Source organism: Sinocyclocheilus grahami, unplaced genomic scaffold, assembly GCF_001515645.1.
Source record: "Sinocyclocheilus grahami isolate Dianchi unplaced genomic scaffold, SAMN03320097.WGS_v1.1 scaffold192.1, whole genome shotgun sequence".
NCBI lineage: Eukaryota > Metazoa > Chordata > Actinopteri > Cypriniformes > Cyprinidae > Sinocyclocheilus > Sinocyclocheilus grahami.
The window spans coordinates 634,967-651,541 of NW_015505371.1; the positions used below are offsets into that span (position 1 = coordinate 634,967).

A 16,575-nucleotide genomic window follows, 5' to 3' on the forward strand; every position below is an offset into this window, starting at 1 on the left:
CAAGAGAGAGAGGAGGGTCACATCACAGTGGAGTCAGCTGTCTTAACCGTAGCTTGTGTACTGCAAACACATACCAGCTTCATCACTGTGTCTGTCATGCGACTCTGTTCCCCTTTCGGGCTCTGTCTTTACATTTATTTTGAAAGATGAAGTTCGCGATTATGGTAAGGGGCGTTACATTTCCGACGAGTGCTTGCGGTGTTCGGCCAATCACAATGCACTGGGTCAGCTGGCCAATCAGAGCAGACTGCGCTTGTCAGAAGGAGGGACTTTGTAGAAAACGAAGCGTTTGAGAGAGGCGGGGCATAGAGGACCTACAATAATGTACAGTATTTGAAAAATAATGTGTTTTTTGAACATTAAAGCATGTCAACATATTCTGTTACACCAAATACACAAAATAATGATCTTTAAAAAAGCATCATATGACCCCTTTAAGTCTTGTTGACTTGACTTGTGCTTTTTTATTGTCTAAATGCATGTGTGTCTGTGTTTAGGAGTTTGACCATCACTGCCCATGGGTGAACAACTGCATTGGGAGACGTAATTATCGTTATTTCTTTCTGTTCCTGCTCTCGCTCACTATTCACATTATGAATGTGTTTGGCTTCAGTCTGCTATACATCATCCATCACACTAAACAACTGGACCAGGTCCGCTCTGCAGTCACGTATCCTTTACCAATAACACACTTACATTTGCATGTGCACATAATGCTTTCTCATGAATACACATCAACCTGTTCAATGTTTTTTGGTATCCTTAACACACTACTCAGTATGGCGGTGATGTGTGTAGCTGGCCTGTTTTTCGTCCCAGTTGCGGGACTCACTGGGTTCCATGTTGTCCTTGTAGCCAGAGGGAGAACGACCAACGAACAGGTGCGTGTGTGTGTGTTCGGGTGTGTCCCTTGTCCACATTGTATGTGTTTGATCAAACAGAATGATGTGGTTTTTCTGCCTGATTTCTAAGGGCGTGTTCTCAAATTTCCTCTCTTCACCCTCAGGTGACTGGGAAGTTCAGAGGCGGCGTTAACCCCTTCACACAGGGGTGCTTGAAAAACATTGCACACATGCTGTGTAGTTCACAGGCTCCCAGGTTCACAAATCTTATTTTCTAACAAATAAAGATGCGTTTTGCAGATTGTGTTGGATTTAAAGTTCTAATTTTATGTATATGTTTTTTGTACAGGTATCTTGGTCACTTGCGAAAGCCTCATTCTGTTCAGGTCCAGCCACCATTTCTGCGGCCACCTCTGTCTGAAGCCCAACTAGCAGCTAAAGTCCTGGATAATGGCATCCAACAGGTACAAACGCATTATCATACACTTTGTTTTTATGCTAACAGTCATGGTTGGCAGCTGCAGTGCTTTGCAGTGGAGTAGGTCAGTAATGCTAGTTTTTTTTATTTTTGTGCAGTGTAAATTGATTTGATAATATAATAGATAAACAATAATATAAATTAAAGCATGTTATGTTAATGCTTGATCACTTTTTACCATGTTTAAGAGGTGTAAGTGATATGTGCTAGATCTGGGCTGCGTTTCCCAAAAGCATTGTTAGCCTAAGTAGATTATAGAACCATCGTCACCAATGGTCTCTGGGATCAACTTAGCTTGCAATGCTTTTGAGAAACGCAACCCTGGGGTCAAAACCTACAAACCCATAAGGTAAAAAAACATTGAATGGTATTTTTAAACCATATATGTTTTTTATTAATGTTGGGCAGCCAGTAAGTGGTCATTAAATAGCTTATATAATGAATGCTAATTTATGCTATTAAAATATGTATTATTATGAATGTCATCTGTACCCTTTTGTAGTCTAATAAATATTTGGATACTGTTGTGCATTTGTTTTAATATTGGTTCTGCTTTTCTGACATCTAAACAAAACTTATTCACATTGGTTGTAAAACTCAATATCAGTCAATCTTTTCCATCCTTAATTCACAAACTTTACACTATCTAATATTTGTCATGCTCTTGTTTTGTCGATGTAGAGAGCTGAAATTAGTTAACTTTCTTTTGAAAGTAATTGACATACATGTGAAAGATCTCAGATAAGAGCAGGTTCCTAAAATCCCTTTAGATGAGTTGGCTATTTTTGTTAAAGAGTTTCTCTGTGTGTGTGTGTGTGTGTGTGTGTGTGTGTGTGTGTTTCAGTCTAAAAGTAGTTTGGAGATAATGGAGAGTCAGTCCACTGATGCTGATCCCCCTCCACCACCTAAACCAGAGCACAGATACCCTGGGCTGCCTCACACACAAAATGAAGGTTAGTGCACACACAGATGTATCATACCCGTCAGATTATTTACAGCATCACTACAGCCCTTTTTTTCTCTTTTTATAACTTTTTTTTTTATATCTTTTCTTCCAATCAGAGTGCAGCTTGCTGACTGAGGCTCCACCCACACCTTCATTGTATAAATACAGGCCGGCCTACAGCAGTCCAGGAAAAAAACACACGGCCTCAACACATTCCAGCAAAGTAAGTCTTAAGTGCAGTACACACAATTACAGGCAAGTTCAGGTACTGAAACTTTGGTAAATGTATTTTTTTGTTTGAGACAACCATGATCTACTGCACTTGAGGTTTGCATTGCATTTTTTTCTTTTTGTTAATACGTTGAATCCTTTCTTTTATTATTTTTCTTGAATATCTGAAATCACTGGCAGTCAGTGAGCGAGTAAGTTTAGATGCGAGTTATCCGTTGTTATGGTGTGTTTTGCACCTTGCTCTTGTGTTTCGTCATTTTGACTCTGCAGTTGTTGCATTTGATTCAAGCTGGACTCTCTCCTGTTGCTGTTTTCCTCTCGTTCTGAAGCATAACTTGAATCCTTTCCTTTCCTTCATCCATTCTGTAAAAATGGCAATCCTCCTTGATGTTTTAAACATAATTCTTGTGCATTCATACGCTCCTACAGAGCCCCTAAGGGGACATGGTGATGGAAAAAATATGAGATGGGAAGAAAAATGATTTGCGTTCATTCTCAAAACTTTTGAATTTGATCGCAGTGTTTAAATTTTTTCTCACAAAGGTTTTGCACTTCAGTGAATATCAAATATTTTTTGTGTTTAAATACGTGATAAATTTCCACCTTGGTGGACAATAAAGACATACTCTACTGTTTTGTGTTCACTCGCAAATCTTTTGCGTTCGCCAGAGACACTTTGCATTTGCTTGTGTTGAAATATACACTGTGTTCCATTCCGAAAAGCTCATCCCGATGCCCTAATCCCTTCATCTTCAAAGGGTTTAACCTCCAGAGTGAGAGCTTTAAAGGGAGGAAGGATGTAAGGGACCAAAAAACTGTTCCTTAGAATGCACTTCTCTATCATCTTGTCGGGCAGATTAAGGGGGTGGAAAGAATGATGGGAGCGAAGGTTCCATCAGTTGTACCCTTTGAAATCCTTCGTTCAGCAGGGCCCTTCTAAGTGGCCAGTTTTGAGCTCTTTGGTTTGGAACTGCCCTTAAAAATGGTGGCCATGATTGTTCTTACATTGAAGTGCCCTTCGGAGGTGGATTTATCCCATTTGGAACACAGCAATAGTTTCTCCTCACTCCACATTAGTTCCATGAAATTTTTTCGAGCAAACACAAAAGTTTTGCTTGGGACTTCAAAGTTTTATGGTGGAACACAAAAGCATTGAAATGTAATTTGTCCTCCAATCTAATTTTTTCCATCACCACATCCCCTTAGGACAGGGGTGTCAAACTCATTTCCTGCAGGGCCGGAGCCCTACAGAGTTTATATTTAACCCTAATAAACACACCTGATCCAACTAATCAAGTACTTCAGGCTTATTTTAAAACTACATGGTATGAGTACTGGAGCAGGGCTGGAACTAAACTCTGCAGGGCTCCGGCCCTCCAGGAACTGAGTTCGACACCCCTGCCTAATGAGCTCCGTACGTCCCTTTATACAGTGTGGTTTGCTCAAACTTTCAGTTGTGTGCCATCTTTCATCTCTTTGGTGATGCTTCAGCTGCTGGGGATGTTTGGTGTACCTTTTCTGTCTTTTTTTTTTTTCCTCTCAGATGAGTCGAGGGAACAGTATGACCGAGTCTCCCTCTGTCCCCGTCACCACTGGGCAGCCCAGCTACCGCTCAGACCCCAGTTTGTCAAGCCGAGGGGGTGCAGGGTGCCGTGGGGGAGGGGAGGGAGGTAGAGCAGGCTCGGGGGGCCTGGGTGGGGCCTCTGCGTTTGGTGGGCGATCTTACCCTTCTTTTACTGACACCCTACTCCAATCGGCAGCAGCCTCTTGCTCCTCAAGCCTTCGCTCCGCCCATACGGCCCACAATGCCCTCGGGCCCCTCATCTCTGAGGGTACGACCTCCACTAGCTACAAGAGTTTAGCCAATCAGACACGCAACGGCAGCTTGTCGTACGAAAGTCTGCTGACGCCCTCCGAAAGCCCGGAGTTTGAGTCTGCTGCTCATGAGCTGTCCCCACCCAGACCGCACCCTCCGCACTCTCTTAGCACAGCACCAGGGGCCCCGCCTATTTTGGGGTACACTTCCCCTTTCCTATCTGCTCAGCAGAGGGAGGGCTCTCTCCAGGCCTGCCCTGCCCCCCTAAGACCCTCCCCCAACAGAGCTTTCCTGCGCCCAACAAGCTCACCTCCTTCTCGGGCTCCACCTCTTTCTCCTCGCGCTCGCTCATTGGGCTCCCCTCCTCCTGGCCCTGCCCCTGGCCATACATCTCTGGGCAAATCACTGTCCTATGGAGGTGGCGCTGAGTTACAGCACCGCCCCTCTAGCTCAGGGGGCGGGACTCCGATGCCGAAGTGAGTAATGCCTGCAGATTTTAGCCGTCTCTCTCTTTCCCCCCTCAGAAAAACCTGCACGCCTGTGTGTGTGTGATGGTCAAGTAGAACATTGAGGTCAAATGTTCGTGTTTGTATTCATTTGGTTTGGTCTTTCTTCTTCTCTTTGTTCAGTAACACTGTCTCTTTCTTCCTGCAACCCATGGCCACTCTGCTGTCCCTCGAATTTCAGTACACACCCTCCATCTTTCTCTGTCCATTTTCTTTTTCTACTCTCTTTCTTTACGTTCATCTGCTCTGTTCTGCCCTCCCCTTCTCCTGCCTTGTGGCCGTAAGGATGACTCTGTCTCTGTGCTAAGGTTCGTCTTATTATGCTTCTGTAATTTTGATGTCTTAAAGGTCAATATGAAAGTGAAATGATTTACTTGCTTAATACATTCAGAGTTTTAGATTAGTGCACATGAAAGTTGAGGAAAAAAAAGGTTTTCCCATAAAAGAAAAAAGGCTGACATTGCCAAGGCAGGGTGGATTATTTATTGTTAACCAATAGACAAACAGATATTTAACCATTTTTAGGCTACTGTTCTAGGTCAAATAGCCTTTCTAAAATCTTAATGTGGTATGTTCTTGTTAATATAGAGTGCTGCAGTGATGGTGTATCTTTGTAGGCCAACTTGTAAGTTTGCATCACTCTTGGTTCCCTCAAAAAAAAAGAAACAGTAGTTTCTGTTGGGTTTTGGATTATTGCAGAAAATAAGCTCTGCAACCAACAAATGTTTATTATTGTTACAGGTTTCATTCATCGTGGTAATCTTCACAAAGTAATAAAACAGTCGGCAGAAGTAAAAAGCTAAACGTAAGATATAAACACCGCTGTCGCATATCTGCAAACTTGCTTCCAACAACTTTTTCAGTCTTCTATTTAAAAAAAAAAAAAAAAAAGGTCTCAAAGTTTGAATTAGAATAGTTTGCAAGAGATTGATTATAAACACAACAAGGCTGTAAAAATGGACTAGTGAGTAGATGAGTTTACCTGTTTAGTATGATGACATTTAATGTTCCAACAACCTCTGTAGTCCCTGTTAGTAACCGTCTTTATCGAGAGAAGTAAAAGTTTTTTTAAAAATGACAAGGGGTTATTTTATGTCCCAGAATAAAACCTGAAAATCTCCTGCCCTTGTGTTAACCACAGCCACAGTCTTTATTTCAGGCATTTAACCAAAAACATTTTTGGCCTACAAAAATACGTATTTCCCACAGCACTCACCAGTTACCAGGGCTTCAACAATATGTGTGAGAGGATTTTGGGCAACTTGGTGGAACTTGTATATCCATATTTTTTATGCTTTGAAAACGTAATGTTTTTCTGTTTTCTGTGAGGTATTTTACATTGTTGTGAATCTTGTGTATTTGTCACCTGGCTAACTGTAAGCAATTGTTTTCTGGTACAAGAGTGTTTTCTGGTTACATTTATAGCTGTATAATTTCCAAATTGTTGTGTTTTTTTTATTAAATGTATTTTTAATATTAAAATATTTTGTAAATATTAATAATAATATAAAATACATTGCTAAAAATAAAATGTGGTCGTTATTTTGGGCCAGTGAACAGTTTGCCAGGGCGTTGAGGGCAAGTGAAACAGAACTGGCCAGAAAAAAAAAATCCTTGAGCCCTGGTGATTATTGAAAAAAAGGTTACAATGATAATAGCAATTTATACATTTGAAACGGTAACATTTCTCAATGGTAAAAGTGACCTTAAGCTTCCAATCGTTTGCCGAAAAAAATAATTTCACAATATAATGGTAATAAAGTGGCTTGTGAATGTCGATTCATGTTGGCTTTAAACCTGCTTTGCGAATGTCTTGCTTGCGTTGTCTCTGCTACATTTAATACATGTATCCCTGCAACACTTTCAATGCATCCATAGTGTTTTTGGTTCAATTATTAGGCTTTTTCACATGCATTCTTTTTAGGTTTACTTATATCTCTCTCTTTTTTCCCCCACCAACCATTAGCTCGACTGTTAAACAAAACGTGGCCAATCATAACACCCACTCCCACAAACCTGCAGGAGGGGTGAAGAAAGTGACTGGTGTTGGAGGAACGACCTATGAGATTTCAGTATGAATGGCTGACACAAAAGAATCTATCAATAGTTTTTCGCCTCGATCAGATGGCTGTAAAGCTGCTCAACGACACATGCAAAAAAGCATACAAGACTACAAAGAAAAATCCTAAGTGTTTCCCAGTCCAACTTTATCAGTCACTGTGGAGGACATACACTGAGAACATGGGCCAGTGAAGACAAATCTTACAGCATTTTGTTTTCAGAATATCAATATGGTACAGAAATACCACAGACTTTCTTTTTTATTTAAAGAATCATTTGGTACATCAATGTATTACCTACCGATTTGTATGCAAGACTGTCCAATGATCATAGTTGGGACCATGTGAGACACACTGATGCCTCATTCAGAATGGCGTCAACAGAAACCACAAGCCTCTCAGCAGTCAGCCAATAAGCATACATAAATCACTGTTCAGTCTGGCATATTCTATAGTGCACCGTTTCAAACCCTTAAAGAGACAGTTCACCAAAAATAAAAATTCTGTCATCGTTTAACACCCTTATGTCATTCCAAACCCATATGACTGACTTTCTTCAGTGGAACACAAAAGAAGATATTTTAATGAATGTTCACACTGCTCTTTTCCAGACAATATTGTCCACATGCTTTCCAGCTCCAACAAAGACAAAAAAAGCCATAAAAGTGGTCAATACAACTATTAAAGTCTTCTAAAGCAGTGGTTCTCAACCACTAACTCCCAAGGGGGCCTCAAGAAGAATTAAAATGATTTAAAATTTTAAAAAAAATTTAATTGAGTAAAACGAGTAAAAATCAAGATATTTCTTATTTTAATTCACCCACCTTGAAGAACCAGGATTCCCACTGTCTTAAAAATACTTTTATATACTGTATGAGGAAGCCTAATTTTTAAATGTGTGATTTCTAGACTTGGAAAAGTCAAGAAAATCAATAAACTCTTATAACTCCATGGGCATTTTTAGAATGAATGTACATTTTTAGCCAAGTCAAAAACGATCCTTATCCTCAATCATTATTGAGAAAATCATGAAAAACTGGAAAAGTCATTGGGCTTTTGAAAATGTAGCGGACAATGGGAGGCGTTGGAGTCCAAAAGCTTATGAAAATTATGAAAAATCATATGATAGCCGACAGATGCAAAATGCAACAATTGTGTAAAACGTTCATGTGTGCTAATCACATAACTGTCATTTTTGGGTGAACTATATCTTTTTTTTTTTTTTTTCTTCATTATTATTTTATACAGGTACAGATGTATAAGTATTAAGTTTGATAAAGAATATAATATTAAGATGCAGGCATATATGATGTATGATTGTTTGTTTTAGGTTGGATGGTGTTTGTCAGATTTATATGGCTGCATCAGCCAGATGAAATTCTCAGCCAATGGGACTCAGTCTGTTTGACAGATAGCACACTGGGCAAGTAGGAATGAATGTATCTAAAGACACACAAGTTACTAGAGCACAACATATTAAGCAAAGATTATTTACATTACGTACTGAAGATATCATATGCAAATTGTAACTTTGTGTCGGCGTGTCCACCAATCAAGAGCCATGCTCTCTTGACACATGGTCAGCCAATCACAAGAGTTTATTTATTCAGCTAGAGGAGGCCAGTGCAAGTACATGCTGGATGCACCATCGTATTGATTTTGAACATTCATTTTTTATGTTATTTTAACTTTTTTTAAACTGGATATTGGTCAAATGAACAGCCAGAGTACAGTGATTATCTCCTCGTAGATGTGTAATTTTGATTGTATTTGTCTATGTGAGAGAATGAGTGTGACATTTTATTTGAACTTACCTGACTGTTGTACAAGATCAGAAGTCGTTCACGTCTTTTGTCTGCTTTTTGAGGTCTGAGGACCAACGACCGGTCAGAGTAAGATAGAAACCGCTTATGCAGAGACTCATGCAAGAGTTTTTTGTTGTTTTTTATCTTTTGTCATTTCCACCATGGCCTTATGATGCCTTTTTAAACTGTTATCAAGGGTATTTCAGTATGTGTAACTGGCTCTTAGAGATGACAGATAGAAAGTTGTTGTGTTGAGTTTTGGGTAAGAATGCAGACTCGTTTAACCCTTCTGTATTCTGAGTCACATGAGCAACACATTTTCAACAGAACAATAAACAACAGAATGAACATAAGCTGGGTTTCCTCATTTTATATTTCAGTACTATTTTGTCCTGATGTGTCTGATAATCAGAGGCTGGTTAAAGTGTAAATGAATACTTGTTAGAGAAGAGGGTAGAACATTCAGTACAGGCACCCGTCTCACTAATAACAAACACCATCTGCAAACGCATCTCTTGTTGAGGAGAATTCAGCAGTAACTGGTGGTTTAAGTACTTTTGGGATTTGGTTAAGTACACAGGGTAATCCTTTGGCAAAAGCCACTAAGGCTGATACAAGTCTTCTAGTTCAGTACCTCTCTGAGGTTAAGGAATATGCAGACAGAAGCCTCAGGAAGCTACGAAATAGACTAAAGGAAAATAAAAGGATTTCTCTCAAAGCAAATTCTTGTAGAATTCTTGTATATGGAGGCCCAAACCTGCATAAATTAAAAATAAATAAATGTAACAATAGGGAATATATGACTTGTTAAAACAAATGCAGTTATTTTTTACTTAAATGTAGTCCTTTTTTTTTTTTCTTTAACTATTTCATTTTTTTTTATTAATTTATGTATTAATTAATTTTTATATTTTATCCTCCTGTGTATTTATTTCCATATTTATCTCCATACTTACAGAGAAGTGAGTAATACAAAGAACAAAATAAAGATTTTTTTTACTGAAAAATATACAGTTGCATTTGTGTAGGTAAGGGTAAGCCATAACATAGGCAGAGAAATGTAACATTTAAAAAATATCATAATTATCCTGGTTAATATAAAACAATTCATTTTGAGCAGTACTTTTCTATCTGGTTAAACTGTTTAGAGAAAAATACAAAAGAATATGTACAAAAATCTAAATTATATGTTAACAGTTCAGTTGTCATAGTCAAGTTCTGTATTAATATAAGAATGACAAGTTAACTGGTTTTAATCAAACCAATACAATGTTAAACAGAACTTTAGAATTCTTGTATATGGAGGCCCAAACCCGCATAAATTAAAAATAAATAAATGTAACAATAGGGAATATATGACTTGTTAAAACAAATGCAGTTATTTTTTACTTAAATGTAGTCCTTTTTTTTTCTTTAACTATTTCATTTTTTTTAATTAATTTATGTATTAATTAATTTTTATATTTTATCCTGTGTATTTATTTCCATATTTATCTCCATACTTACAGAGAAGTGAGTAATACAAAGAACAAAATAAAGATTTTTTTTACTGAAAAATATACAGTTGCATTTGTGTAGGAGAGGTAAGCCATAACATAGGCAGAGAAATGTAACATTTAAAAAATATCATAATTATCCTGGTTAATATAAAACAATTCATTTTGAGCAGTACTTTTCTATCTGGTTAAACTGTTTAGAGAAAAATACAAAAGAATATGTACAAAAATCTAAATTATATGTTAACAGTTCAGTTGTCATAGTCAAGTTCTGTATTAATATAAGAATGACAAGTTAACTGGTTTTAATCAAACCAATACAATGTTAAACAGAACTTCATGTTTAATGAGATAGTTCACCTAAAATTTTAAATTCTGTCATCATTTATTCACTTCGTCATTTTAAACCCTTGTTTTTTCTTCTGCGGAACACAAAAGTTATTTTGCATATCATTAAGTTCCATTTTATGGACAAAAATATCTTCTCAAAATATGTTCCACAAACGAAAAAAAGTCATGAGTGAATAAATTATTATTATAAATTACATTTTTGGGGTGAATCTCCATCCCTTTAATAAAAATGTATATCCATAAGAATCAAGTACACATCAGTGGATCATCACAGCCCAATGTCGTGTCTGATATGTACCGCATTACAGGTTGAATTGTGTGGTAGGCAGGAGCTTGTTTTATAACCATCACCTGAAAGCATGACAAGCTGGTGCGACTGGTAAAATTACTCAGCAGTTACTGATGCTGATGCTTCCTTGAATTGCCAGTTAATTGAAAAGAAAATGTTTAATAGACATGCATAAAATCAGCTAGATTAAAAAAATAATGTTACCAACCAAGAGCACTAACACATATTTCAAGCAATCTAACACTCATTTTATTCAAAGTGAGTGCAAACAATTACAAACGCACTTCATCAGGGAGTGCAAACACATGCTGACCCGACAGCTGGCAGTACCAGGCAACTAGTGTCATCATCTATCTCTCTATCCTTAAACATGCCAAGATCCTGTCTGCCAGTGTGCTTTAATATTACAGCATTGAAGCTCTGCCCTGAAGACGGCCAGCCAACACAGACAAACAAAAAGACCTCAGACGCTTGTGAATGCAGACACAGATCAGTCTCATTCGCAGATGGTGACTACCAGAGATGGGAACAGATAGTCTCAGAGGTTGAAATGGGAATGAAAGGGAGGAGGAGGAGGCTTACGTTTTCTTCTCTTTGTCTTTTTTGAAGGCGGAAGAGCCTTGAAAAGACTGTAGGGTTTCAGCAGCCACTCTCCTGCTGTTGAAGGTGTTCATCTCCTCCTCTAAATCTCTACGCTTCTCCTCCAGGTTCCTCTTCTCCTCCTGATGTGTTCGTTTCAGCATCTCAAATCTTTCATGCAGCTTGGAATACAGAAAAGGGCTCATTTACAATCTTTTATTTTTTGTTTTATTATTTCAATATAAAAAATGTAAATTCCATTATTATTTAACCAATTAACAGCACTAGTTTATAATGCTGAGATACTTGAAATTGTGTGTATTTATGTATTTACTTTAATCAAAAGGAGCTTATTTTATTGTATTATATTTTATTTATTTTAATAAAAGGTGACGCTTTTGAAGATTGTTTTATTATTTACTAAAAAGTGACAAGTATTTAAATATTTATTTTAATTAAATATTTTATTATTTAATAAAGAGTTAATTAATTTTAAATTAATAAATACTTATTTAAGATTTTGTTTTGTTTTATTATTTAATAATAATAAAAAGATATTTAAAATAATTAGTGTTAATATTTAAAAGGTGACAAGCATTTAAAGTTTTTTTTTTAAGTTTAATAAAAAGCTTAGCATTTTTATTTTTAAATTTAATAAAAAGTGACAAGTGTCTAAATATTTTATTATTTAATAAAAAAGTGACAAGTATTTAAAGATTTTATTTGATCATTTAATTAAAAGTGTCAAGTATTACATTTTCTTTCTTATTATTTTTCTCCAAAGCAGTGTCTGTACTAAAAGCAGTTATTATGTAATTTTTACATGACTATTTATATTAAATTAAGGCTTGTACAAATATAATTTTGTCCTGAGTTAATACAAAAATATTGTCAAATCCAGTGATTCTTACTTCTCTCTCCTTCTCTTTTAGTTCTGCTTCTGTCTCCTTCACTTTGTTGACAAACATCTGTCTCATCTGCTCCTCCTTGAGTTGTAGCTCACCAATAAATTCTCTCCTCTTGGCCACATATGTTTCCCGCAGACTGTGTGTGAGGACATATGACTATGATGACTATACAATTTAGAATGAATTCACTGCCTCTTTTGTTACATGATGTTCTTAACAGCAAGTAGCAGCATTATGTAAGACATCATGAGCTGTTGAAGTGTGTTGCAGTACCTGAAGGGTTCGCTGTCAGGGTCGGTGTCTTTGAAGCCCATCTCCTCCAGTTTGCAGCGGCGGTACAGCTCATAGTGTCTGGCGTGGGTCTGTTCCCTCAGGTCCGACATGTTGACACGAATTAGCATCTCTCTCAGTTTTACAAAGTCACAGTGACTCTCGTTCTCCACTGAGTACAAAGCCCAGACAACATAACTTCACTAATAATCTGGTGTAGTTCTCATAATGCCTGCTACAGTAATCAAGACACCGTCTGCTGCTTGTTTTGCGTTAATATTGACAAACTACTACAGGATACACTGTGATTATACCAGCAGCCATTAATAGAAATAAATATATCTCGCAGTGGATACACTTTTGATTAATTTAAAGGGGTCATATGAGGCGATTTCAAGTTTTCCTTTCTCTTTGGAGTGTTACAAGCTCTTGGTGCATAAAGAAGATCTGTAAAGTTGCAAAGACTAAAGTCTCAAATCCAAAGAGATATTACGATTATGGTAAGAGGCGTTAAATTTGCCGACGCGTGCTTGTGGTGTTCGGCAATCACAATGCACTGGGTCAGCTGGCCAATCAGAGCAGCTTGTCAAAGGAGGGGGCTTTGTGGAAAACTACGTGTTTGAGAGAGGCGGGGCATAGAGGACCTACAATAATGTACAGTATTTGAAAAATAATGTGTTTTTTGAACATTAAAGCATGTCAACATATTCTGTTACACCAAATACACAAAATAATGATCTTTAAAATAGCATCATATGACCCCTTTAATGCATTTTTACCGAATAAAAATGTTAATTCCTTTGCTATACATTTGCATTTGCTTGGTTTCCTGTGTTTATCAGTATATAAAAAAAGAAAAAATATAGCATTGCCCAATTTGTCAATTTTTGTCTAACTTAAAGTAAGACAAGGATAAATATCTTTATGTTCTAGCAGCACTACCTACCCTGTACCACTCCCCATGGGTACTCTCTGGCTCGCACCATTTCGTTCCCAATTTTAACCTCTTCACTGCTTCCAATCACAGCAAAAGGGAGATGTGCCTGCAACACAAGTCACTGGCTCAACATTAAAGGTGTCTAGGAGCATATATCTATTCTAATCAATAGCAAAATTGTTACAAAACATATATCTGAAATCATAGCATCATATATTTGAACTTGAGCTTCTCTTACGTTCATAGAAGAGTTTATTTCAGCCACAGCTTCATCATCTGTTGGGAACTGGTAGATCTGAACACCATTGCTGACCAGTTCACTCATGATCTTGATCTTAAACTTTTGAAGCTCGCTCTTGGAAATAGTGTCTGCCTTCGCTATGATGGGAATAATGTTGACCTGGTTGGGAAGGCAATATATGGATATACACTAATTCTACAATTCTATGTATATAACTTAAGATTTCATGAGGTTGTATATATAACATACACTCTGTGAACATTGTACCTTGCTGTCCAGTTTCTTCATGGTAACTAAGTCCAGAGCTTTCAGTGAGTGACCGGTGGGAGAAATAAAATAGAGGCAGATGTGGATGCGTGAATCATGATAGTTGTAAAGGGAGCGTTTAATTTTAAGCTCTTCTTCAAGGAAGTTTTCAAACTGAGAGTCAACGTAGTCCACAATAGGTTTATAACTACAGAGAAACCAAAGAAAGTTTAGGATTTTGACCTTGGTACTTCATTATCAATGTCACTGGGTTACTGAAGTCTCAAGCATTACCTTTCCTCTTTATTAACCTGGTCGCCAAATCCCACAGTGTCTACAATGCTTAGCTGCAAATCCACATTGCTTTCCTGCAGGCTGTATGTTCTGTGGCGTAAATGCACCCCGCTCTGGAAGTGGCTGGCCTCTTCACTCTCGAACGTTGTGTTAAATAGTGTGTTCATTAATGTAGATTTGCCTATGCCAGTTTCACCTGTAAAAGAGGGCACATTCTTGCAATCTTTCGCATCAATTTTAATATTTACATACCAGGTCTGCAGAATCTTAAAAGCACTTCTTTCTCACCCACGCAGAGAATGTTGAAGCTGAATCCTTGGCTCACTGATTTGCTGACCAGCTGATCAGGAAGACCGTCAAAACCGACATGACCGCTGAGAGAGAGAGTCCTCATCTCCTCACTCTGAGATCAAAAAAGTTTGACATGACATACCAGAAAAATTTGATAGTGTCATGAATAATTGCTGCAAGCGTCTTTGTAAAAATGTTTTCACAAAATGATATTTTAGTGAATTTAATTAAATAAAGAACACCTAACATTTATTTTTGTTTGCAAAAATAATAATGGCTTAATAATCAATTAAACAGTAAATCTATAAAAGTATTGAAGTTTACTAAAGTAAATAAATACAATTACATTTACATATTAAATCTAATAATATATATATATATATATTTGGGGTAATTCCTTAATTTTTTTTTTTGATCATAAGTGTCAGTAAAGACATTAATAGTGTTGCTATTTTAAATCAATGCTGCTCTTTTTACCTTTCTTCACTCTAAAAATGCTGGGTTAAATACAACCCAGTGCTGGGTAAAATATGGACAAACCCAGCAATTGGGTTGTTTTCAACCAACAGTTGGGTTGAATGTTTAACCCAACCTTCTGTGCAATAATCCAACTGCTGGGTCAAAACAACCCAATCACTGAGTTTGTCCATGTTTTACCCAGCGCTGGGTTGTATTTAACCCAGCATTTTTTTTAGAGTGTATTAAAGAATCCTGTTAAAACAATGTATCACCGTTTTCACAACGATATTACGCAGCACAACTGTTGTGAACATGGATAATATTAAGAAATTTCTTTCCTGTGCATCAAATTAGCATATTAGAATGATTTCTGAAGGATCATGTGACACTAGAGTGGAGCTTCAGAAAATTCAGCTTTGCATCACAGAAATATATTACATTTTAAAATATACTCAAATGAAAACAGTTGTTTTACATTGTAATACTGTTTCAAAAATATTATCAGTGCTCCATCACAAATTTATAGTCCGCCCTAATGTGTCTATTAATACATGGGAGATACTGATCAAAGCAGAATTGCTGACCCATGTCAGTTTGTAAGTATACTGAGCATATTGGTATGCATGGACCCGGGTTAGAGTGTCGATCACAGAGAAAAGCAGCATGCTGAGGTATTCAGAGCTCCTCACTCTGTACAAGCACAAGGAAGTGTTTAACACAGCCTTCATCTGTTCCACTGCCCCAGTATTCTTAACACACACACTGGAGCACAAAGGACTTTTTATGCAGCCTGTGTTTCTCAGTAACTGAAGATTTTCACTGCTTTTGCTCTTTAAGTGCTGGGTTCACAAATGCAACAAGTTAAAGGGCATTTTAAAATGATAAATGAACAGTATTAGGATGATACTATTGCCTCAATGCAAAAACGTTACAGACTTGGGATGTGTGTTGACTGAAGCAACAACCAGAAGAACCAAAGCTGATCTGCTTACAAGAACTAATCAGCTTGAAATGACTTTGACAGTGGATTTAGCCAGAGAAAAAACCCAATGTTAAACTATAAATATAAACTACTAGCATATGCATCTAGAAATAGTTTCATGACATGCATTATGAAGCATTACAAACAGTGATTTACAGCAGAGCTAAATATAATGCTTTAGCTAAACTCAGTCTTGTGTTGCTTGAATCAAACTAAAGCACACTAAACCTTTTTTCCCCTCCATTGCAACCAGCAAACTAACAGTACATATTAGCACATAAATACAAGCAAATTATGAAATGTGAAAAAGTTTGAATCATCTTTGACCAACCAATCCAGTCTTCATACCTCTTGCTGCACACATTGCAACTTTATCAAGAATGAATATGCATGTCATACTGAGAATAATTATGTGCAGTAAATATAAGAAGCAATTAAATAACTTACAGGATATGTGTTTACATCTGTAGCAGCCATGCAGATAAATGCAATAGCACTGACAGTATTCTTTCATATATTGTGCTGCGTTCGTCCCCTCTCTCTCTCTC

General features: G+C 37.2%; 2 protein-coding genes across 5 annotated transcripts in view; one reads left to right on the top strand and one right to left on the bottom strand.

Moving 5' to 3' along the window:
• LOC107594872 (zinc finger DHHC-type palmitoyltransferase 5) overlaps nt 1–7,350 on the top strand; it is a 13,977-nt gene extending 6,627 nt beyond the window's left edge. For 2 of the 4 annotated variants that reach the window (XM_016285077.1, XM_016285079.1), the window contains exons 5-12: nt 498–670; nt 779–881; nt 1,007–1,098; nt 1,192–1,306; nt 2,165–2,273; nt 2,383–2,489; nt 4,041–4,789; nt 6,786–7,350. In XM_016285077.1, the coding sequence (XP_016140563.1) occupies nt 498–670; nt 779–881; nt 1,007–1,098; nt 1,192–1,306; nt 2,165–2,273; nt 2,383–2,489; nt 4,041–4,789; nt 6,786–6,897 (1,560 nt within the window). In that variant the 3' untranslated portion in view covers nt 6,898–7,350. Of the gene's footprint in view, nt 1–497; nt 671–778; nt 882–1,006; nt 1,099–1,191; nt 1,307–2,164; nt 2,274–2,382; nt 2,490–4,040; nt 4,790–5,000; nt 5,128–6,785 lie in introns of all 4 variants that reach the window. The other 2 variants (XM_016285080.1, XM_016285081.1) reach the window with 2 other exon arrangements.
• Nucleotides 7,351–10,766: 3,416 nt separating this feature from the next.
• LOC107594875 (septin-8-B-like) lies at nt 10,767–16,575 on the bottom strand. Its single transcript, XM_016285083.1, has 9 exons — nt 16,475–16,575; nt 14,584–14,698; nt 14,296–14,491; nt 14,023–14,209; nt 13,753–13,914; nt 13,524–13,620; nt 12,581–12,749; nt 12,311–12,443; nt 10,767–11,581 (listed from the first exon to the last, which is right to left on the bottom strand). The coding sequence occupies exons 1-9, from the start codon at nt 16,502–16,504 to the stop codon at nt 11,399–11,401; spliced, it is 1,272 nt and encodes a 423-aa protein (XP_016140569.1). The 5' UTR covers nt 16,505–16,575; the 3' UTR covers nt 10,767–11,398.

Excerpts from the sequence above, each read along its gene's own strand:
- LOC107594875 (XM_016285083.1), bottom strand. The coding sequence starts at position 16,504 with ATGGCTGCTACAGATGTAAACACATATCCT. Across the intron at positions 13,915-14,022 it reads TGAAGAAACTGGACAGCAAG|GTCAACATTATTCCCATCAT; the intron begins GTACAATGTTCA and ends CTTCCCAACCAG. Across the intron at positions 13,621-13,752 it reads AAATAAACTCTTCTATGAAC|GCACATCTCCCTTTTGCTGT; the intron begins GTAAGAGAAGCT and ends CTTGTGTTGCAG.